Here is a 25,802-nt window from a genome sequence, read left to right as displayed (position 1 = left end):
TTACAATTTTATAATTTTATTGTTATATAAACTTTTCTTCTTAATTCTCAATAACTTGCCAAAAATGGCACTGTAGCAGTTTCTGAATGCCAACTCTCCAAATGAGTGAAAGTGAAAGTTGCTCAGTTGTGTGCGACTCTTTGTGACCCCATGGACTGTACAGTCCGTAGAATTCTCCAGGCCAGAATACTGGAGTGAGTAACCAATCCCTTCTCCAAGGGATCTTCCCAACCCAGGGATTGAACCCAGGTCTCCCACATCTCAGGCAGATTCTTTACCAACTGAGCCACAAGGGAATTCCCTTCATATGAGTAATTGGTATTTAATTTTTCAGTGAGAAAGCCAACCTAAAGTAACAATCTTTGTTGATGCTTGCTCAGATCAGGTGGACCAAAACAGCAGGAAGTGCCTCTGACAGATTCCAAGACTCAAGTGTCTTCAACGAGACTTTGAGGATTACAAACATTCAGCGACATCAAGGAGGCCGCTATTACTGTAAAGCAGAGAATGGCCTGGGGTCCCCAGCGATAAAGTCAATCAGAGTGGATGTGTACTGTAAGTAAATGTCCCAGAAATCTATAATTAAGTCAACTGCAGATATGTTTTCTCCTACAACTATTTTTATTGTTACATCTATTGAGAAATACTAGAGTTTGTTGAAAAAAATAGAGTTATATTTAGTTGAGAATGACGTCTTTAACGTTAAGATAGCTCATTTAGCATATTTCCTGTAGAATCTCCATTAGAAATTTTCACAGTTTTTATGATTAAATAATACATATTAATTATAGAACATTTAAGAATTAGATTAAAACAAAATAAATATCACTGAAAATCCAATTAATGACTATTAGTGTTGAATGTATATACTTTTTATCTCTATATATAAGTATATAATTGCATATTTATACTTGTATAAAGAAAAAGTCATGCTGTGGATATGGTGACTGGTTTGTTAACCTATGTGAATTTCAGTTATTCTTATTTTATAAAATGCACTTCATGAGTGAACTTACTTGAACTGGCTTGTAAAAGGCCAAAATCTCTGTGTAGACTCTGTTTTGATCCAATTCTGTTAAAAGTAATCAGTACCTAGGGTGATGCTGAGCCTCCTGGAATGTGTTTGTTGATTTATTTTTGTTTTTGGTCTCATTTTTCTGCTCTTGGCTGTTAGCGAATATATTTAAAATCTTCTTGGTCTCAATACTGTCTTCCCCACCAAAAGAAATTAAGGGCCTACATTCAGTTCAGTTTTTGGTATAGGTTTCTATTGCTCCATTGTCTTTTTTGCAAATACTTACATTTTATTTGTTAACTCTTTAGTGTTATAATAAAAAGATGTTTATTTTTAGTGATTCAGATGTAAGTAACAAGTGAGGCGTTCTCATTTTTTTACCCACCTTTCATTCTTCCCTTTTTTTCTTTTTCTTTCAATACAGGATATAGTTGCATAGTTAGGAAAGTGATTGGAATTACATGTGGTTGATCAGATCCTATGCTGCATCTCATGTAATTGTTCAGGTGACTGACAAGTGAGTGACAGGGTTGCATTTGTGATTCACCTTCCACATTCAGGCGCTTTCACTGTTCCTGGAAAGGATGAAAGAGAAGCCCAAGTCCCAATCCCTCTAGAAATTCCCAGACCTTCAGGCATGACCTGGAATGACTCAGGCATCTGTATCCCAGAGGCTGCTTTCTCCCTCTTCTTATGGGCCTTCTGGTTGGGCTTACATGTATGTTTCTGAACAATATATCCTCTGCCCACCCACCCCCCAATCAAATATTTATGGTAATATACACTTTTAAAAAAGACTATGTATAGTGTTTTCTTCATATATAATTTTAAATGGCACTAAATTTAATTTAAATGAGTCAAACACTTCTATAATATAACTTTGGCCACCTCATGCAAAGATTTGACTCATTGGAAAAGACTCTGATGCTGTGAGGGATTGGGGGCAGGAGGAGAAGGGGATGACAGAGGATGAGATGGCTGGATGGCATCACCGACTCGATGGACGTGAGTTTGAGTGAACTCCAGGTGTTGGTAATGGACAGGGAGGCCTGGCATGCTGCAATTCATGGGGTTGCAAAGAGTCGGACATGACTGAGTGACTGAACTGAACTGAACTGAATATAACTTTTGGAAAGAACATACGTGTGATTTTTGTTATAATTATGGTCATGAAGTTTTATAATACACAACTTTGATACCTTAGACACAATTCTAAAATCTAAAAAGTTCTAGTGATTGAATGGATCTTTTGTTAAATATTATTAGTAACTTTTTGCAGCAAAAGCTGATGAGAACTAGTTTGGTGGTGACATCTAACCTGAAATGACTTGAATGCAAAAATAGAAAATACTTTCTCTTCTTTATTTACCCTACTTCATCTGAACAATCATGTTTTGCTCTGGAAATAATGTGTTTGATTACACAGTATCGCCACAGAGCCTGCTGGGTGTGTTATATAAAACAAGGAATATGTACTGTAATATTTTCCTAAAATCTGAAATATTCAGAAAAACATTTCTCTACAATTTTGAATAAGAGATTGTGAGTTGTGTTCCCACTGCAATACATTTGATGAAACAGTAAGATTGTGTTGCTGGACTAAAAATCTAATACAAGAGAGAAATGGCATTTTAAAAGACTTTCGAAAAGAAGCTTCTTTTCTCTTCTTACTGCAAAGCCTTTGCAGCACTGCTGTGCATGACTCTCCCTCTTTTCTATTTGCTCAGGGCCCTGCTGTCCAGTCAGCTGTGCCGCAGGATCTCAGTTCACATTGCATACTTGGGGGAACTGACAGCACAAGGCACCTCGTTTCTCCAGGCCCTGTTAGTCTTTTAAGGCCAGTTGTGTGAGTGAAATGTCATGGTGATGCATACCATAGTGGAGTACGACTTTCAATACATTTTTGATGACAAGGATTTAGTAGAAGGCTGTCTAAAATTATATTACTTGAGACAATAACATGTATTCAGAGAATAACATGTAAACTAGTAGTCCATTCATATGGACTCTGAGTAAATGTGACAGGTCTTTTGGGGAATCTATGTTTTATATATAATCTACAGTTTTTAGGCTCAAGTATGTTTTCTTTACATGAATATTTATTCTTTAAAACCTCCCCTATCATTGTCAATAGGAACATGAGTAACGTATTAGTGCTGGATTGAAACTTGACAACCCTGACATCTAAAATTGGTTTATAGTCTTAAGATTCATCTGTTATTTGAATTTTGATTTGATGTCAGACTGGTTGATTGACTAGAAATTCATTTTTATAAACCATAAACAATTTAGCAACTTTACTTCAGGTGCTTTTACCTTAATTTTGAAAAATGCTGAAACTAAAGGACTAATTTTGTTTTTTTAATGCTTTAAGCCATAGTTTTAGGATCATCAATACACTATACATTTCTATTTCTTTTTCTAAACTGGTTCATCCACATTGGTAGAACTTGAAATAGTATAGGCATAGAATGCATAGATCATGTTTGCAACAGCCAGCTGAGGTGGACTATGGCTTAGATTTAGCAAAAATTCTAATAAATGGCATTAGAACTTAGCCTTGAGTTCCTCATGATAGTTTGTCTTTTAAAAATCTTCCAAAAAGTACCAATTTTATAGCCATCCTGGAGAGATTTCATAACCACAAAAATGTATATCTCACATTAAACCCCATTCAGTGATCGTAAGTTTCTAGATTTTATGGCTAATACCATCCTAAAAAAAATTTATTCTGATAAGGAAATTTATTTTCTGAAGAGAAACCTGCCACAATGCTGATTGATATAAAATGAGGTGATTTTATTACATAGTAATATAAACATATTTGTGATACTGTGTTAATATTTTGATCAGTTTGGGAAGATTTTTTAATTTGAATTAACAATTCCTTCCCACATAATTTTCTAAAATGTCTTGTAGTAATTGGACCTTGTAGGTTCCATAAAGAAACTACCAAATGTACTATTATTATTCTCTTTGCTGTTTCAATCTAGAAAATAGTTTGCTCAGTGCTACTGTTTGGAGAAGATATACCTGTTTTTCAGTTTATCATGACCTATGATTCCTTTCTAAGCATTTCAAAGTGAATATAATTTCTTTAAAAAGTATATTTATAAACAAACAGATTTCATAACCAGATAACTTACATTTAAAAAAGAAATCTTACCTAGTTATTTATACAAATATTTCTGACCCAAAGCTACTCAATTACAATTCTTCATTTGCTAGGAAATAGCCTCTGAGGGTCTGAATACTAACAGCTATATGTTTAAGAGAAAATAAAGAGTTAGTTCTACTTAAACTTACTGTTTTCAAAATATTCATTCTTTGTGTCTTCTCCCTGAAACTATGCTAAAACAATAATAAAGGAATAAAACAATAGCCAAGCATGTGAACAGTGATAGAGAAAGTGGAAGAGGAGTTGACAGAAAAACAATTTTGTAGGAAATAGATCAGGAAATGACCACTGTTCAATATACTGAAGAAAGCTTGAATCAAAGCTGTCAGTATGGAGGATAAAATGTGGTACAGAATTATAGAATCATTAAAAAAGTCAGGAATTGGAGACATCACTTAGCTTTTAGAGTGTCAGTCAGACAGTTCAGTCGCTCAGTCATGTTCGACTCTTTTCGACCCCATGAATGTCTCATGGTGACAGATAATGGGCTTTGCCCACTGGGAGCTTACAGTCTAAGTTGTCACATTATCAAGCTGTCAGATGATTTAAAAACTAGGCACAAGATATAGTGGAATAGATACTGTACTTAATGTTTGAATAGACTTCTGTAGTTTGATTAGACATTGACAAAATGTCGGCCCAGGAAAATTTCAGAAAAAACAATATTTGAGTTAAATCTTGATGGAAGTAACACTGTGACAGTGGCGGTGAAGTGAGAATACATTTGGCAGAATATACAGGATGAAGGAAGTCCCAGAAATACTATGTGATTATCACTTTTTATAGAGAATTAATATCAGCTGATATTAATATAAGCAAGTTTTATTGGTTTGTTTTATTTTATTGTTATTAAAGAAATATATTTTATGTGTCTAGACTACAAATGTTTTAAAAAACATTTAGTAATCACTGGCAAGTTCTTATTTTAAAAAATAAATCTACTGAAATATTAATTGTTGCAATTAAATCTTATAAAATGAAAATCCATCATATACTTGCTGGAAAATGCACATAAATTTTAACCTAAATTTTGGCAACAATTAAAATATTCCTCAAAATATTATCACTTATCTGTTATACATTTCAGTTCCGTTCAGTTCAGTCGCTCAGTCATGTCTGACTCTTTGTGACCCCATGAATAGCAGCAAGCCAGGCCTCCCTGTCCATCACCAACTCCCGGAGTTCACTCAAACTCGTGTCCATTGAATCAGTGATGCCATCCAGCCATCTCATCCTCTGTCATCCGCTTCTCCTTCTGCCCCCAATACCTCACAGCATCAGGGTCTTTTACAATGAGTCAACTCTTTGCATGAGGTGGCCAAAGTATTGGAGTTTCAGCTTTAGCATCAGTCCTTCCAATGAACATCCAGGACTGATCTCCTTTAGAATGGACTGGTTGGATCTCCTTGCAGTCCAAGGGACTCTCAAGAGTCTTCTCCAACATCACAGTTCAAAAGCATCAATTCTTTGGCGCTTAGTTTTCTTCACAGTCCAACTCTCACATCCATACATGACCACAGGAAAAACCATAGCCTTGACTAAATGGACCTTTGTTGGCAAAGTAATGTCTCTGCTTTTGAATATGCTATCTAGGTTGGTCATAACTTTCCTTCCAAGGAGTAAGTGTCTTTTAATTTCATGGCTGAAATCACCATCTGCAGTGATTTGGGAGCCCCAAAAAATAAAGTCTGACACTGTTTCCACTGTTTCCCCATCTATTTCCCATGAAGTGGTGGGACCGGATGCAATGATTTTAGTTTTCTGAATGTTGAGTTTTAAGCCAACTTTTTCACTTTCCTCTTTCATTTTCATCAAGAGGCTTTTTAGTTCCTCTTCACTTTCGGCCATAAGGGTGGTGTCATATGCATATCTGAGGTTATTGATGTTTCTCCTGGCAATCTTGATTCCAGCTTGGGCTTCCTCCAGCCCAGCGTTTCTCATAATGTACTCTGCATATAAGTTAAATAAGCAGGGTGACAATATACAGCCCTGATGTAATCCTTTTCCTATTTGGAACCAGTCTGTTGTTCCATGTCCAGTTCTAACTGTTGCTTCCTGACCTGCATATAGGTTTCTCAAGAGGCAGGTCAGGTGGTCTGGTATTCCCATCTCTTGCAGAATTTTCCACAGTTTCTTGTGATCCACACAGTTAAAGGCTTTGGCATAGTCAATAAAGCAGAAATAGATGTTTTTCTGGAACTCTCTTGCTTTTACCATGATCCAGCAGATGCTGGCAATTTGATCTTTGGTACCTCTGCCTTTTCTAAAACCAGCTTGAACATCTGGAAGTTCACGGTTCACATATTGCTGAAGCCTGGCTTGGAGAATTTTGAGGATTACTTTAGTAGCGTGTGAGATGAGTGCAATTGTGCGGTGGTTTGAGCATTCTTTGGGATTGGAATGAAAACTGACCTTTTCCAGTCCTGTGGCCATTGCTGAGTTTTCCAAGTTTGCTGGCATACTGAGTAATTCAGTCTAAATACAAGTGGTTTAAAATCTATATAAGAAGAGTTACATTCCCAGATCTTTCACATTTCACAGAGTTCAACACCAAACTATCTCTGTTCTCTTACCAACTTCCTAGTTAAATCCCTACAGATGACTAGAAATGTATTTTTATGATATGTCCAGCCAGAGAAACTTTGTTCTAAGAAGTGTGAAATAATCAAAAATAAAAGGCAATATACTCTTTAATTAGAGTTATTAAATGTAAGTTTATATACTCTTCACAACCCCTTTTCACACTTGGTTCTGAGAATGCCTTTCTGTAGGAATATTGGAGAACCTATCTAGTAAAACTGATGAACTCTGGAGAAACAGCTACAAATCCTGACAAGGTGATTCTTGGTGAAACAGCCCTGCTAATACACTCACAGTGAAGGCCACTGTTGATCAACAGAGCTACCAATAAGCCGTTTTATAACTGAGTGTTAGGTGTGAGTATGCCAGATGACCAAACATTTGAGACAATCATGTAAAAAACAAGGGAGAAACCAAGAAAAAGAAATGGGAAAAAAACTCAGAAAACAAAAATGCTGCAGGGAGCAGAACTACAAAGTAAATGACAGTTATATATATATATTTTTAATTAGTATTCCCAGAGAAAAAAGGGAAATGTTGCAATCATATAACAAGAATAGGAAAATAGAAACAAGGAATTTTCAGAGGACATCAATGAACTCTTAGAATAGTAAAAATGTTACTATATAAAATCAATAAAAGGGGTGGAAAATAAAGCTGAATAAATCTTACAGAGAATAAAACAATCAAAGGGATAGAAGAAGGAGAAGATAATAAAATTAGAGAATTTGTCCAGCTAATCTAACATTTGAATAGAATTATGAAATAAAAATAGAGATTAAGAAATTATTTTCTAAAAAATATAAAACTATCTCATATTTAGACAGGGAGAAAGCAATGGCACCCCACTCCAGTACCCTTGCTGGGAAAATCTCATGGACGGAGGAGCCTTGGTGGGCTTAGTTCATGAGGTCACAAAGAGTCAGACACAACTGAGCGACTTCACTTTCACTTTTCACTTTCTTGCATTGGAGAAGGAAATGGCAACCCACTCCAGTGTTCTTGCCTGGACAATCCCAGGGACGGGGGAGCCTGGTGGGCTGCTGTCTATGGGGTCCCACGGAGTCGGACATGACTGAAGTGACTTAGCAGTAGCAGTATTTATTTAGACAAATGTTTTCAATTACAAAGCTCCCACTATGTGTCTAGCACATAGAGTAAGCAAGATCTGCATCAAAACTCATTCACTTGCAATTTAAAACACTAGGAAATAATGAAGATCTTAAACATTTCCAATGATTTTTTCATTTTTTTCCCAAAATAATCATATATCAAGAATTAGGAATCAAAATGACATAGTAAAAGTTAAGAAGCTAGGAGATGTCTGAGTAAAACTTTTGAAACTCTGAAGGAAAATGGTTTTCAAACTAGAATTTTACACCCAACCAGACATATTTTTTCAGGTATTAAAGAAGAAAGACATTTTTAGATTTCCAATTTTTTTCTGCTATGTTCCTTTTCTTTCAACACTACTTTAATGAATGTTCTACCAAAACTAATTTAAAATATAGGGTATTGTATATAAGAGAGTATAGAATGGACTCCCAAAGTGATATTGAAGCAAAACACCATGATGATAGCTATGCTGTGGAACTCAAGAACATTCAAGACAGACTGAAGCTGCCAGAAGAGCTTTCATGAAGGATGTCTTCATAAAAGAGATGCAACTGGTGGATTATTTGATGTATTAGAGAAGGATTCTACACTTCTCATAGAAAAGTTGATAATATGGTAATGATGGGTATGTACATGATTGAAGAAACAACTTGTGGGTGTTATTAATGAACATAAAAAAGTTATTTGAAATGAATTATAATTGAAATATACTACAAGATTCAACTCTGAAGATAGACTTGTGTAGTCAATGGTAATAATAGCAGTTGACTTAACAAGGGAGAAGGCAATGGCATCCCACTCCAGTACTGTTGCCTGGAAAATCCCATGGATGGAGGAGCCTGGTAGGCTGCAGTCCATGAGGTCGCTAAGAGTCGGACATGACTGAGCGACTTCACTTTCACTTCACTTAACAAGTAGGATATAAATATAAGGAATATGGGGAAGGAGGAAAGTTGATATAAGAGAGAAAAAAACTTCTCTCAACAGGTAGAAATCAGTAAGCCAATGTGAAAATGGAAAAAAAAAATGTTAATAGCAGTTGAAGTGAAGTGAAGTGAAGTGAAGTCGCTCAGTCGTGTCCGACTCTTTGCGACCCCGTGGACTATAGAGTACCAAGCTCCTCTGTCCATGGGCTTCTCCAGGCAAGAATACTGGAGTGGGTTGCCATTTCCTTCTCCAGGGAATCTTCCCGACCCAAGGATCAAACCCAGGTCTCCTGCTTCGCAGGCAGATGCTTTACCCTCTGAGTCACCAGTAATAGCAGTTAAACTTCTATAAATATGAAGGCAAAACCAAGAATAGTTGCAAGATGCATTAGAAAAGGTTGCCTTGGTGTATTAGAAATACTTGAGGTTGTGTTTTATATACTTATTTGACTTTCTAACTTATGTGCATGTATAATTTGATAACTTTCAATTCATAAAATATAGATTTGAAGATTTTGCCTTGAGGCGTTGTTATTAAGCTCCTAGAAGTGAAAACTAATCTCATTCCAAATTTTATCAGAAGATTGTTGTCAATTCTAATTATATTTACACTTTTCTTTAATTCTCCATAAGAATTTATGCTTTTGATATTTTTAAAATTAATTTATTTTTTATTGAAGGATAATTCCCTTACAGAATTTTGCTGTTTTCTGTCAAACCTCAACATGAATCAGCCATAGGTATACATATATCCACTCCCTTTTGAAACTCCTTCCCATCTCCCTCCCCATCCTCTAGGTTGACACAGAGCCCCTGTTTGAGTTTCCTGAGCCATATAGCAAATTCCCATTGGCTATCTATTTTACATATGGTAATGTAAGTTTCCATGTTACTCTTTCCATACATCTCACCCTCTCCTCCCCTCTCAGTCTAGAAAAATGGTACTGAAGAATTTATTTACAGGGCAACAGTGGAGAAACAGACATAGAGAATTGACATTCTTTGATATTTGATACCTATAAAGTTGACTGAAAAGCTTTAAGAAAAGGATAGAAGATAGCATAGGGAACTTCGTTGCCATATTCTAACTAATCCCCCCCAACCAAAAAAAAAAAAAAAAATTTGATAGAGTAAAACTCTTTCACAACCATTTGTTTACTAGTGGTTTAGGATGAAACATTTACAAAGTAAAGTTTGACCCTTCTTCATGCAACAAATATTTGAGAGACTATTCAAAATATAATCCCATTAAATTTTGTGAGGCTAATAAGGAATTTATTAATATTATAATTTGTACCTTCATTGAGTTTGAAGTACTTAAGGATACAACATGAAATATATAGTTTATTTAAATGGGACATAAATGTTAAGCAAGAAAGTAAATAACATGCATAACACCACACAACATGAATGATGTGTCAGACGGAGCCAAAAATGTATAGTGAAATGTTACTGTGGCCTCTGATCATAAAAGAAGTAGGATTTACATTGAAGCTTGAAGGATGGGGTTTGATATGCATTTCTTCATGTCTTTTGGCATTTTTTTGTCCTGAACTCTCTTTTTCAAGGCTGTTTGTATAGCAGACAGCCTTATATGTTAGAGGTTGTGTCTGCCTCCAAGTCTGAAGGAAGATTTGCTTTCTGATCAGGATATTGAAGGCAATGTCTCACTTAGGGGTAAAGATTAGGCAGGTTTGCTAGCAGGACCTTTTAAAGATCAGAAGTTTCCTAAACTCAAGGTGAAAAGACAGCCTTCAGAATGGGAGAAAATAATAGCAAATGAAGCAACTGACAAACAACTAATCTCAAAAATATACAAGCAACTCCTACAGCTCAACTCCAGAAAAATAAATGACCCAATCAAAAAATGGGCCAAAGAACTAAATAGACATTTCTCCAAAGAAGACATACAGATGGCTAACAAACACATGAAAAGATGCTCAACATCACTCATTATCAGAGAAATGCAAATCAAAACCACTATGAGGTACCATTTCACACCAGTCAGAATGGCTGCGATCCAAAAGTCTACAAATAATAAATGTTGGAGAGGGTGTGGAGGAAAGGGAACCCTCTTACACTGTTGGTGGGAATGCAAACTAGTACAGCCACTATGGAGAACAGTGTGGAGATTCCTTAAAAAACTGGAAATAGAACTGCCTTATGATCCAGCAATCCCACTGCTGGGCATACACACTGAGGAAACCAGAAGGGAAAGAGACACATGTACCCCAATGTTCATCGCAGCACTGTTTATAATAGCCAGGACATGGAAGCAACCTAGATGTCCGTCAGCAGATGAATGGATAAGAAAGTGGTGGTACATATACACAATGGAGTATTACTCAGCCATTAAAAAGAAAACATTTGCATCAGTTCTAATGAGGTGGATGAAACTGGAGCCTATTATACAGAGTGAAGTAAGCCAGAAGGAAAAACACCAATACAGTATACTAATGCATATATATGGAATTTAGAAAGATGATAACAATAACCCTGTGTACGATTCAGCAAAAGTGACGCTGATGTGTGGAACAGTCTTATGGACTCTGTGAGAGAGGGAGAGGGTGGGAAGATTTGGGAGAATGGCATTGAAACATGTAAAATATCATGTATGAAACGAGATGCCAGTCCAGGTTCAATGCACGATACTGGATGCTTGGGGCTAGTGCACTGGGATGACCCAGAGGGATGGTATGGGGAGGGAGGAGGGAGGAGGGTTCAGGATGGGGAACACATGTATACCTGTGGTGGATTCATTTTGATATTTGGCAAAACTAATACAATTATGTAAAGTTTAAAAATAAAATAAAATAAAAAAAAAAAAAGAATTCCTTAACTGTGTCACAAACTGGTACAACATTTATCTAGACTCCTCTCACATTGGTCCTATTGAAACTGAGGGAGAGAACTTATTAAGACAGGAGGCTCATCTGAGACTTGGATAATAAAGTCCTTTTTTTCTAACCCAGGAGTCATCTTCTGTCAGCTTCCATGAAGTTGTGGCAAACTAATGTTAGCTAGTAAATTGAAAAAACATACAACTCTTCAGTGTTCTTGACACAATAGATTTAAATAAGTAGAGGGGAAAGCCAGTGATATTCTGTAATAAGTGAGCAGTCTGATTAGAAATACAGAAGACAGAACTGTGCTTGGGGGAACGGTGACTCAAATGGTGGGTTTAGAAGAAAGAAAGCTTAATTTGCAAAGTGGGCTGTCATATTGTGTTAAGATTTTACTGCTAACGTTTTCAGATGATATGAATGACCATCTGCTGTTTATGTGAAATGTAAAATGAAGAAATTATAATTTTAGGACTTCAGAATTACTGATGAGAGCCAGCATTCTCCTAATATTAATACTGGTTCACTTGCCCTAAGAAGCAATGGTCACTCAAAAGACAGTATCTGTCTTTGGAAGAAGAGAGTATAGTCTATGTAAAAAAAAAAGTAGATTCACAGAATTTTGAAGTTCTCATACTGAAATAAATATTATTTTGAGATTCTTAAGGGCATTTAAACAATTTTTTGAGAATATGTTTCTGTAATTCTTTCACTTATTCTCAGCCATGACTGTATTGCTCACGGGGTAATGGAGGTCATACAACTTTAAAGGTTAGGGTTTGATTAAAACATATTTTTAAATCAGAAAGAAATTAGATTCAGAGGCATTAGCTTAATAAGTTTCCATCTGTGCAGACACTGTTCACACATGAGACAAATCTTTCCCAATATCTATTAAACATTTTGTAAGCCTTCTCATTTCTGAACATACTACCCACTTTCATTTCACTTAGGTAGATTGTTGCATTTCATTATATTCAGAACAAGTGGCAAACTTTTTTGTCCCTGTCTGTTAGATTTGTTTTACCCGAGAAACTAACGGGAAATTAGGATGACATGTTATCAATTTATTCTTCAACTACAATTTACCTGTGTTAGAAAGAATGATAAACTTCACAGTTAAAAAATATCGACAGTGAGTTATTTGAGTTTATTTTCATTAGACTCACCAACATGGCTTCTGGACAACAAAGTTTAGAAAGAGGTCTACAACAACTAATGGGGATTCTGGTAGCAAGACAAACTCTGGAAGAAAAATAATGTCTTAAGTCAATCTCATTAAGCATAATTGTCTTAGCACCACCCCTTTTCCCAAAACATCAGCCTTGGATTTGGAAGGTCTTAATGATGTTTGATGTGGTAATTACAATGCTTATTAAAAATGGGTTGCTGTCATGGTAATTAGCCTGTTAATAAATTTCAAGACAGAATTTTGCAATTTTTTTGTATGCTGCCAATGAAGAATGCTTGCTTATCAGAGTTATTTACTCATGGGAAACATAACCAATCTAATCCCCAAGTAGTATTAGCATTACTAATAAAAGAACTTAATAACACACAAAAAACCCTTCAGTGAAAGCTACAGTGAGAATGTAGAGACTCCTATCAAACCGTGTCAACATCATGCTGAGAATACTTGAATTCCTGTAATCTTAGATATGAATAGGCAGATAAAGCTATATATTACATTCCTTTTAAACCCATCTAATTTCTTCTGCTTAGAGTCTTACATAAAGTATACTTAGCTACTGTAATATATCTTCAACTTACAAGTGCTTGTTCAGTTCTTTGTGCCACTTTTATAGATTTAAAAAAAATGTCAATGCCTTTCCTAGAATTTTTAGTATGCAAACATATGTCTACTCTCTCTTTCAGGTGGCCATTTAGAATATTTTAACAATGGCATTCTGACCCCCTGCAGTTTTTTTTTTAAACTGATTTATTATTTCCACTTAATTTGTTGTTCTTGATATGAGAAAGTTTCCAAATATTTTAACTTATAGTGGGCTTTCATATCCCATTTAAATTTGTCAATATTTCCCCAAACAACTTTAGATATCTGCTAATTCATAGTCTAAATTGGAAATGTAATCCATATAATCAAGAAATTTACTTTCTTGATAATAAAAATATTTGACTTGAAAAAAAATAAAGCAATAATATTTTCACTGTATTGATTTGAATTATGCTTGTGGAAAAAATATTTTTAAATAGACATTTGAAAATGTATATTCTGTTAACATATTTGTGCAGTTAATTGTATTGTAGCCTAAAGGCAAAATATTATATTTCATCCTACTTAATTTCACCTTATTTTTCACCTTGGTGCTGCTGCTGCTAAGTCGCTTCAGTCCTATCTGACTCTGTGTGACCCCATAGATGGCAGCCCACCAGGCTCCCCCGTCCCTGGGATTCTCCAGGCCAGAACACTGGAGTGGGTTGCCATTTCCTTCTCCAATGCATGAAAGTGAAAAGTGAAAGTGAAGTCGCTCAGTCGTGTCTGACTCTTCGTGACCCCATGGACTGCAGCCCACCTGGCTCTTCTGTCCATGGGATTTTCCAGGCAAGAGTACTGGAGTGGGGTGCCATTGCCTTCTCCAAATGCCTAATAAACATAGCCTATTTCATACCTGTTCACTGCTTCTTATTCAGGGAACATAATGAAGGAGTTGCTTGTAAACCAATTTAGTCCTATCTTTATCAAGCCTTCATTACTGATCAAACACAACCTCTTAAGCATTATTCACAGAGCATCTGTAGGAATCCTTTCCTGATTCCATAGACACAACAAAAGTAGCTAGAAGCAGCTTTCTCTCAGCTGCTCTGCACCTGTTCCTACTGCCCTTAGGTCCTTCTGCTCATTCATCCTGATTCTGAAAATCCAAAGCTTTCAAAACTTTCTGGACTGGAGGCACCCAAAGACATTTCCAATTAAAATCAATCAGTTTGCAATTTTGAGGACCTGCTATATGGAAAACATTCTAACTAGAAGCTATTGTGAGAGATTAAAGAAAAAATACAAGGCCTTTGCCTTAAAAAAGTTAATAATTAGTTAGAGATTTGAAAAATAGCCATAAGAACAACATGGTTGAAGAATAGGCTGGCTAGTAAAGTGAATATGTGTATAAAAAATACTAAATAAAAGTGATACGAAATATGACATCAGTTAGAAAGTCTTTCCATAAGGTATATTATGTAATTCAAGAAAATAGATACAATTATTACTTCAACTGCATTTAACTGCATTAATCAAGTGCATTTAACTGCTTAGTTGTTAGTTGTGTAAAACTGAATTATTGAACAAACTTACTTACTGATAAGTAAGATTGCCGGGAGAAAGATCAACTACCTCAGATATGCAGATGATATAACTCTAATGACGGAAAGCAAAGAGGAACTAAAGAGCCTCTTGATGAAGGTGAAAGAGGAGAGTAAAAAAGCTGGCTTGAAACCCAGCATTCAAGAAACGAAGATCATGGGATCCAGTCCCATCACTTCATGACAAATATAAGGGGAAAAAGTGGAAGCAGTGACAGATTTTCTTTTCTTGAGCTCCAAAAATCATTGCAGACTGTGACTGCAGCCATGAGATTAAAAGAAGCTTGCTCCTTGGAAGGAAAGTCATGACAAACCGAGACAGCATATTAAAAAATTAAGTCATCATTTTGCCAACAAAGATCTGAGTATTCAAAGCCATGGTTTTTCTAGTAGTCATGTACAGATGTGAAAGCTGGATCATAAAGAAGGCTGAGCTCAGAACTGATGATTTTGAGTTGTGGGACTGGAGAAGACTCTTGAGAGTCCCTTGTACAGCAAGGAGATCAAGCCAGTCAATCCTAAAGTAAATCAACCCTGAATATTCATTGGAAGAACTGATGGTGAAGCTGAAGCTCCAATACTTTGGCCACCTGATGCAAAGAGCTGACTCATTGAAAAGACACTGATGCTGAGAAAGATAGGGTAGGAAGAGAAGAGGGCGACAGAGGATGAGATGGTTGGATGGCGTCCCTGACTCAATGAACATGAATTTGAGCAAACTCTGGGAGATAGTGAAGGACCAGGAAGCCTGGTTTGCTGCAGTCCATGGAGTTGCAAAGAGTCGAACATGACTTAACTAATTGAACAACAAAAGCAATGTTTTTCACAAATGTTGAATATTCTGATGAGTAACTATGTTAATATTTTTATGCTTATATTTACCAACAAGTGGAAGCAAAGTCTTTGTATCCAAATGCAGTAAAAGTTCTTTCTCATATCTAAAAAGTATTTTTAAAAGTTTCATCTGTCATTTCAAAATAATAAATTCATTAATTAAATGGAATAAAAGGCCCTTGAGAAAACAGACCACAGAAATCTCTGTGAAATTGCTTAGCCTAAAATCAAATGGCAAACATGTGTTCCTACTGAGTGAACCAGAGATTTGAGATTGGCATTCAGTGTTCTGAGTTCCAGTTCATTGACTCTCTGAATCCAGTTTTCTCCCTGAGGATAAAGTCTACTACTTTCAAATCTAGATTGCATACATATTTCATTAAAAAAAAGAAAAAAAGCAATATATTTATAAAATAATGTGAACTAATAAAATGATTTAAATCTGAAAATGTATGAAGGTGTTTAATTAGATTTGTTTCACATATTTTTAAATCTAGAAAGTTCTGAGTCTCACTGAAAGGATAAGTAGAATTTTGAATAGTAAAGTATTGCACATGAAGCTGTTATGTGACTAGTAGTTTCTATAAATTTATTCAGAATGTACTATACTCTCAAATTTATAACAGTCCCAAGAAAATCTAGCAAACTTTGCTTCTGCAGCTCTGTCTATACCATGAGTCAGATTAAATTATTTGAATTATTAATTCTTGGCTACCTTTATAAGATAAGGTAGACAGATTCTTGTAAAGGGTAAAAAAGCGATTAGATTTACACAAGCTAAGAAGTTGTTTAAAATTAAAATGATTCCTACCTCCAATATTAAAGCAAATTTATTTAATTATTTTTCCTTTGACATTTAAAGAAAATAGTTCTTTTCAGTCTGGTCAAGGACATGAAACATCTTACCTTTCTTTGATACTTCATATTTTGAAAGACTTAGCTCTGTTTTCTTGATAGAGGGAGAAGTTTAATTAACATTTTTAGCATCTGTCCCAACTGCTATGTGTGTGTGCCAAGTTGCTTCAGTCATGTCCAACTCTGCGTTCCCATGCACTGTAGCCCACCAGGCTTCTCTGTCCATGGGATTCTCCAGGCAAGAATACTGAAGTGGGTTTCCATTTCCTCCCCCAGGGGATCTTTTCTGGCCCAGAGATTGAACTCGTGTCTCCTGTATCTCCTGCATTGGCAGGCAGATTATTTACCACTGAGCCACCTGGGAAGTCCCATACTGGTATGAAAGTGAAAGAGAAGTTGCTCAGTCCTGTCTGACTCTTTGGAACCCCATGGACTGTAGCCAACCAGGTTCCTCCATCCATGGGATTTTCCAGGCAAGAATACTGGAGTGGGTTGCCATTTCCTTCTCCAGGAGATCTTCCTGACCCAGGGATTAAACCCAGGTCTCCCACATTGTAGGCAGATGCTTTACCATCTGAGCCACCACTGGTATGACTGAACACCAAATATTGAAGTATCTGAAACATACACCTACTTTCAAACTCTTAAATTGAAAGTGAAATGAAAGCAGTTAAACCTTGGTAGAGAAGAGTACAGTGGTTTTTGTTTGTTAGATTTATTTTGTTTTTGTTTTTTAATTCACTGTCACTTGGGTTTGTCACTGGGCTTAGTATATAAAACCCATATTTTATGAGGTAACTGTGAAGCATATATGTATTCAAGGCATCCAGATGGCTGTGAATGAAGTAAATTAAGGGTTTGTTCAATTTCAAACATTTTCAGGTGTCCATCCCTAAGTTACATTCAAAATGTGGAGTGAACACATAAAGAAAGGCGTTTAGAAATCTTTTCCAGTTTTCAGAATGAGCTAAATTAGAGAAAGGGTAACAGATGCCGTTTTGTAATCCCACCTCCACTATTTTATTCTAGTCCCTCACCGGAACCTCACACCTGGTTCCTGTAGACCTCTCCTACAGCAGCAGTGCTCCCCTTGAATTTATATGCATATCATGGCCAGATCAATCTCTCTTAATTCAGGGTTCATCATAATACTTGTCACCAAAAATTCTGCATTCATTCTGTTCTTTTTCACTCATAACCCCCAAATTCCTTGTGCTTGTTTTTCTCCTCCTTTTGGACATGTAATCCTTCATCTTCCCAAGCCAGTGTCCTCCCCAGGTCTCTTCTCTTTCCCCTTCTGCCTGTTCTAGCTGGCCTCGGCCCTCTCCTCTGCTGAGGAGCCTGGGCTTCCTTCTGCCTCCGCACTGTGTTCCTGTTGTGTCTTCTGCATCCTTCTCCCTCTCTTTTGTCCAGTTTCCCAACCTTGTCTGCCATTTAGGATTCCTTGCTGACTGCTTGAATTCTTTCTTCATTTCCACTCTTGGGAATTATAAGTTCATTTTTTTTTAAATTTTATTCTTCAAATAGTGCAATTAGCCTCTTTAAGCTACAGGTCTACAGTATGTTTTGTGCATCCTCCAGGCCATTTCACAATTCAGTTTTTCAGATTTTTAGAAAAGTTATGATTAATATACAGTATTTTTGTAACATCACCATGATGAAAAATATTAATATTCTATTAATATCACCCTCTCTATACCCTGAGTTATATCAAACATGAAGCGGGAGAAATGAACTTTATATATAGACTCAAATCATTTGAAGGCAATGTTTGTCATCAAAATAGTTAAGTTGTATCAGATTTTGTTATCAAATGAGTTATGAAAAACCTTTACTTCAGAATTGTGCGGAAGAAATTGTTGAATCACACATAAAAATTACAGATCTGTGTTAATATTACTGGGTACATTGACAGGTATTATATAATGATTCATAGCTGTAAATTTTGTTTTTCTGAATGTCTTTTAAACACCCAGAGAGCAAGGATCACCTTATGTTGTTATTTAGTCCTTTCCAAATGATCAGCTCAGTGCTGAACTAGCAGGAGGGTATAAGAAACAGGTGTTTGTGGAGAGATAGATTAATTTCTGAGAGGCACCTAGAACCAAAATCAAACTACTTGATTTAATCTCATTTAGAATGTGCATTTGAGTGTGTAGTTTTCCTTAGAGTTCTGGCCTCTCTTTTATGACCTCCAAATTCTTGATAAATAGCATATATAACTTAAATCCTGTGGTTCCCCATTCTAGTCATAACATTGCCAAATAAATATTAATAATATGTAAATTCTTTACTGTGTTTTTTTTTAAACAACTGCTTAACAATTGTGTGCCAGTGAATTTCCTCAGAGTAAAGATACAGTCAATTAAATGATGGTATATGTTCATTGGGGAAAAGAGAGCTTCTGGTAGTGGCAGTTCACTGCAAGAAGATGCTATGCTGTAGTTGGAAAACTCTGAGTTAGAAAACTCAGTTTCTTTCCTTTATTTTTTTTTCTTTGTAAGTATGAAGCAATGTTGTCAATAAGAGGGTGACATCTGGAAAACAATGCTTTTGAATAGTATGCTTTGTGGAAGTAAAATTCTACTTTATATGTTATCATGTGCAGTGAGCCATTCAGTATTCACTCAATAAACAATTCTTAACTGATGTATGTGTGGCAGATTTTATATCAATCTTTGTTGGAAACAGAGTGTTATACAAAATCAACACAAATCATATCATGAGAGAGAATATGATCCAGGAGAGATAGTTAAGATACTTGCTGAAATGCTGAGTTAAAATTGAGAAATCATGGTTCCGTGTCTTCTCATGTTGTCCCTGAGACTTTCTAAATTATGAACTCAATAAAGACACAAATTTATTGGGTCTAATGGGTTTTTCTTTTTTTCTAAATGAATAAATAGAACTAAAATATCCTTAATTGCCACCAGAATCTTTATATTCTTTAATTCTGAATATTTTATAGAAAGATTGCTTCAGATTAAACAGAAAGCATTTAGAGTGAAGATTTTGAGTAAGTGCTGGGGCATGGAAGAGATTAAAGCTCTATTAAACAAAAACTTTTGTCCCCTAAGAATAGTTCTTAATAATTATAACTATATTTTAGTAAATATTGTGGGGTACCTATTAGGCTTGGGGATATTAACATGTATAAAGCATACTATTAGTTGTAGCCATTTTTGCAAGTATGAATAGGCATAAGCTCATAAACACAAGGTGTATTACAGAAGTTCAGGGAGTTCACCAAATATTGGTATGATTGAAGGAAGAAAGCAATAAAGAAAGAGAAAACTTAGATCTGTTGAGGTGAAGAAGGGAGAATATTTCTGACTGGAAGAATGGGACTGGCCAAGGGTGAATGTGGGATTATATAGTTAGGAGAGCTTGATTCTGTTACTTTGGTGGGAGAGAAATTTGGGTAAAGGTTACAGGGCAAATATTTTCTGGATATTTGGGCAGTGGCCTGGAATGCAAACTTTAAGTGGTTTACTTATTATTGTGTGGGGAGTGAGGAGCCCTGGTTGAATTGCTGAGCAAGGATATGTGTATTCTTTGAAATGTAGAAAGAAAAAAAAAAATCAGTAGAAGTGTGAAAGATGCAGAGAGAAAGCAAGAAAGGCCTCATTTTCTGCACTGTGACTTGGATCACTCAATTTAAATAGCTTTTTGGAGTCTTCACAGCACGATGTTTGGTATCATGTCTTAGAATGATGTAATGTTGGCAATAAAGAAACTCTGGTAAATTTTCATCTTTTAGCACGATGTTTGGTATCATGTCTTAGAATGATGTAATGTTGGCAATAAAGAAACTCTGGTAAATTTTCATCTTTTAGCACGATGTTTGGTATCATGTCTTAGAATGATGTAATGTTGGCAATAAAGAAACTCTGGTAAATTTTCATCTTTTAGCATGTTATCTTTAACAAACTCAGCAAAACATTGTGAGCCTGAGCTGTTTTAAACTATTATCAATAAGTGGGTTTAGTGAACACACATTTTTGAGGGTCTACTTTTTATAAAGCAATACTGAGTGTGGAGTGGGTGTTACAATTAATAGGAATTAAAAAAAAATGAGAGAGTATATTTTGAAGAACCAAAACATAGTCTCTGTGCTCTAATTTGGAGGAGAATGCAAAATCTATCTGAAATGAGGTAACAGATTATTATATGTGCATGCTCAGTGGAATCCAAATCTTTGCAATCCCATGAACTGTATCCTGTCAGGCTTCTCTGTCCATGGACTTTTTCAGTCAGTAATACTGGAGTGGGTTGTCATTTCCTCCTCCTTGGGATCTCTCCAACCTAGGAAACAGATTATTATATAGTTTGTCAATTTGTATTTTAGAAGATGTAGTTTTTCTTTTTTTATTACATGATTTTCTTTCTCATTGAATTTTATCTTTTTTGAAGGACATGTCTGCATAACTTTAAAATAACAGTTCTTTTTTTTTCAATTTATTTTTTATTGAAGGTTAATTGCTTTACAATATTGTGTTGGCTTCTGCCATACAACAACATGAATTAGCCATAAGTATACATGTGTCCCTTCCCTCCTAAACCTCCTGCCCACCCCACACCTCTCCCACCCCTCTAGGTTGTCACAGAGTTCCCTATGATCATAACAGTTATTTTTAATGTATTGTTCCTGAATTTTCTCACTCACTGTAGTAAGTTCTCTCTTCTACATAGTCTCTTTTTGCTATGTGTTAAGTCTGTGGTGTTAGACTAAAACAGAAATGAATCACTATAATTGATAATTTTTACTATAATTGATAGAAAAAAATGAGATGGAATGACCCCAGTTAATATGCATATAAAATTAATTATTAAGCCTTTCAATAAAAATTATATGGCCCTGTCAAAATGTTTACTATGTATGAGCTCATTTCTAATTGTAGGGTTTTTATATCTCTTCATACTTCTTTTTCCAAATATTACACTATGCTCACCCTAATTTCTCCTATGGACACCTCTCAGAACTCACCATTCCACTAACCTTGCTTGAAGACCCCACAGATATACATCTGCTTCTTTGCAACTAAAGTGTGTCCTCAGGAGGTGTTGTTGGAGAAGCTTCTTTCTTCTTCATGGTCCTGAAGCCATATTGTGGTTCTTCTCTCTAGTTATATATCTCAATCTCTTATAGACCTTTAAAAAAATTATAGATCCTAGTCAACCTCCAGATTCAAAACTAGGTATCTGCCTCAAAGTTTTGAACTTTTTCTACTTTGTCAACATCCAAAGCGTTCCCTTAAGGTTTTTGAAAATCGCCCTTATTTGTTGAGCCTTCTGCCTCCTGAGCATCCGCTTCTCTGTCTGTATCACTGAGCAGTCCTTTTTTGCCCAGTCAGGAAGCATGGCCCATTTGATTTTACTCAAAACTCCGTAATTACCAAGTTTCCATGATCACAGTAAACTGCACTGAAACTTGTCCAGCTATGATGGAAGCAAATTTGCATCGCAGAAATACAAACAGCTTTCCCTAGACTTGATGGAATCATTGATCTTGGGTTCTCTCTGTGTATTCAGATGTTTTGTGTCTTCCCGGTGCCTTTCTTCCCTCCCTACATTCTTTTCCTCTTTCTTTCAGTACAGTACAACAGTCTCTCCCACCTGTCACCATTTCCTCCCTCATGAAAAACAGCATCACCTTCCTCTGAAATCCAGTGGGCTCTCTCTCCAGTCCTTCCAATTTCACCTTCACCTTGATCACCTATAATTGTATTTTCAAAGGAGTGATTTCCTTGGGGGAACTAGTTTCAGGTAGTAAATTAATAAAATTCCTCTACCTCATTAGAGTTTCATAAGGAATATCTGGATCTCTGTAACTGCACAGTGCCTAAACAATATCTATGATTGACTCTGCTTGCTTATACTTTTTATGTATAAGTATGTTGAGACCATAAGAGCAAACATTTACCTTCAAGTTAAACATGATGATTCATAACTCTTTCAGGTGTTTTAAACACCAGAATTGTAAAGAAAAGTTATTTTCCAGTATTGCAATGATTTATCTTAACATTGTAGTTAGTTATTATTATAATAATTATATAGAAAGCAGCTCTTTAATGATCATGTCCTAGAATCAAGGTCCATCTAGTCAAGGCTATGGTTTTTCCTGTGGTCATGTAGGGATGTGAGAGTTGCACTGTGAAGAAGGCTGAGTGCCGAAGAATTGATGCGTTTGAACTGTGGTGTTGGAGAAGATTCTTGACAGTCCCTTGGACTGCAAGGAGATCCAACCAGTCCATTCTGAAGGAGATCAGCCCTGGGATTTCTTTGGAGGAATGATGCTAAAGCTGAAACTCCAGTATTTTGGCCACCTCATGCGAAGAGTTGACTCATTGGAAAAGACGCTGATGCTGGGAGGGATTGGGGGCAGGAGGAGAAGGGGACGACAGAGGATGAGATGGCTGAATGGCATCACTGACTCGATGGACGTGAGTCTGAGTGAACTCCGGGAGTTGGTGATGGACAGGGAGGCCTGGCGTGCTGCGATTCATGGGGTCGCAAAGAGTCGGACACGACTGAGCGACTGAACTGAACTGAACTGAATCTGGACACTACAGTCAGTAGAGTGGCATTCTTATGACTACAGACATTCAGTCAAGCTGCTGGGTTCCAATCCTGGATCTACCCTTGTCAAACCTGTTAAGTGGTGTAACCATATAATCCATATATTTTCACTTTTTGAATACCATGCAACTAATTCTACTCATTTTGAAAATGGAGATGATAATAATATCATATATATATATATATATGAGTGTGTGCTAAGTCACTTCAGTGGTGTCTTATTCCTTGTGACCCTTTGGACTGTGGCCGCCAGGCTCCTCTGTCCATGGGATTTTCCAGGCAAGAATACTGGAGTGAGTTGCCATCTCTCCTCTCTCTCTCTCTCTCTCTCTCTCTCTCTCTCTCTCTATATATATATATATATATATATATATATATATTATATTATATATAGAGAGTTGTTTCAAGGATTAAAATTAGTCAGGGCATGTAAAGTTCATAAGTCAATGGCTGACACAAAGTCAAAGCTCAGGAAACTTATCTTTTAATTACTACTGACATGTAGCATGATAGGGATATAACAGACTAAGGAGTAATTTCAGGTAGGGTAGTCATCATTGTCACCATTTGAAACTTTATACCAACTGATATCTGAGAAAATCACTAAGTTTTCAGGTCCCTTCCAAGGGTTAGGATTGTTAAGTGATTTAATCTAATCACAAGAAACCATCTACACAGTTACTAGTTTTATGACTTTGGACAAATTGCTTAATTCCTTATTAAAGGGCAATGATAATCTAGTCCATATATTTGTTATTGCCTAATTATCACAACTGCATTTACTAGCATTAATCAAGTGCCTTCTATTTGCTCAGCAGTGTTGAGCCCGTTTTAAGGATTTTACTATTTCATTCTTGCAAATATAAAGGTACATGGTAAGAATTCAGTAAAGGATATCTAGAAGAAAAAGTCTAGGAATGAAAAGAAGAGGCAGTGGGATGTATCATATTGATTTTATTTGTTTATGTATAGGTCCAACAGACTTGAGCACATAAAATAATTATATCATGATTAGTATTATTACTACTCAACAATAATAAAAGTTAACATTTCATAGTATTTACTATGCACTAGGCAGTATTTCAAATACATCATATGTTAATTTATTAAATTTGCACATTTTTCATTTTACAGATAATGAAATTGAATATAAAGAAAGATAAATAGTATAAGACAGCAAGACTATTTGATGGGATACTGGAGGAAATACAATAAAAAGTTTGGATAGGTTACTTGAATAAAATCTAACTTTCTTACTTTGTAATACCAAGACAGGAAAGAAAAAAATCGAGAAAGATACAGATTAAGTAGGCTGGCAGTGGCTGAGAAGGCGAAGACGTTTTGGTGTACTAAAATAAAAGTCATTTAATGAGAATTTGGACAGAGACAGGCTTAGAGGGCTGGAGAAATTCTGCATATCTTGAGCATTTGTGAGGCACGGGAAATGCTGTTTATTTCAAGGAGGGTAGCTTGTGAAACATCATGAAAAGCTATTAGCTTTATCAGTAGGTCCACCAGGCAAGGCAGAGGGAAACAATAGTGAGGCCACGTAGGAAAACAAACAATCTGGGTTTATAATTGCAGGGATAGGCTGCCTATGTGTCATCTCAAGTCTGGGTAAACCATTGTTAAAGGGTGACTCGGGTAGAATGAAAGTTACCATCAGTACCTGAATTACCTTTCAGTAGAGGTAATTAAGGAATTTAGAGCTAGTGAGGATTCATGCAGCACTGATATGGATATTGAAATCTCTGAGTCTGATGGAAGGAAACATGGAGGAAGAGGTTGTAAACTAGGTATAAAAATTTCCTTAAGAAGTTGATGGAATAGACCGTTTAGCACATGACGCAATATGAATAAGGAAAAAGGAGAAGCTGCATTTGATTAGTTCCCTATGCTATACAGCAGGACCCTATTGTTTAACCATTCTGTATATAACAGTTTGCGTCTGCTAATCTCAAACTCCCAATCCATCTCTGTCCCACCCTTCCTGATTTTAACTTTATTTTAAATGGAGCTTTTAATTCATTATTTTCCTTTATTAGGCATACATTGTTTCTGGATGTCTGTCTATAGCTCTCTGCTTTAGGTCTCTGGCATTTAAGAAATCTAAAATAGATAGGTAGTGGGAAGTTGCTCTATAACTCAGGGAGCTCAGCCTGGGGCTCTGTGACAACCTAGAGGGGTGGCATGGGGGCTGTGGGAGGGAAGCTCAAGAGGAAAGTATCAGCTGTATACTTATAGCTGATTCACTTTGTTGTAGTACAGAAACCAACACAACATTGTAAAGCAATTCTGCTCAAATTAAAAATAATTTTTTTTAAAAAGATGTCTCCATAAATTGAAGAGAATAGACAATTTATTTATAAGTTCCTTAGCTGTCTTCCTATCTTCCAGTTGTCAGTTATGGACTGAAGCAAACTGTGAATCATTGCTGCAATAGCATTTTAAGTTTCTTTTCAAAAACTTTAGAAAACTTTGCAGATTTAAGTCTGTATTAATCATTTCCACGTAGTCCAATAAAACTGTTCATTAAACACAACCTGTGGTGAGATATA

The 25,802-nt window shown here is 36.0% G+C and overlaps 1 protein-coding gene across 1 annotated transcript in view; it reads left to right on the top strand.

Annotated features, from left to right (window-relative positions):
- Nucleotides 1-25,802, top strand: part of MDGA2 (MAM domain containing glycosylphosphatidylinositol anchor 2) — a 914,699-nt gene that overhangs the window by 473,864 nt on the left and 415,033 nt on the right. Inside the window, exon 3 of the mRNA XM_027553676.1 lies at nucleotides 381-555. Within this exon, the coding sequence (XP_027409477.1) occupies nucleotides 381-555 (175 nt within the window). The remainder of the gene's footprint in view (nucleotides 1-380; nucleotides 556-25,802) is intronic.

This window comes from Bos indicus x Bos taurus, chromosome 10 (assembly GCF_003369695.1).
Source record: "Bos indicus x Bos taurus breed Angus x Brahman F1 hybrid chromosome 10, Bos_hybrid_MaternalHap_v2.0, whole genome shotgun sequence".
In the NCBI taxonomy this organism is placed as follows: domain Eukaryota; kingdom Metazoa; phylum Chordata; class Mammalia; order Artiodactyla; family Bovidae; genus Bos; species Bos indicus x Bos taurus.
This window is presented reverse-complemented; position numbering and strand designations above follow the sequence as displayed.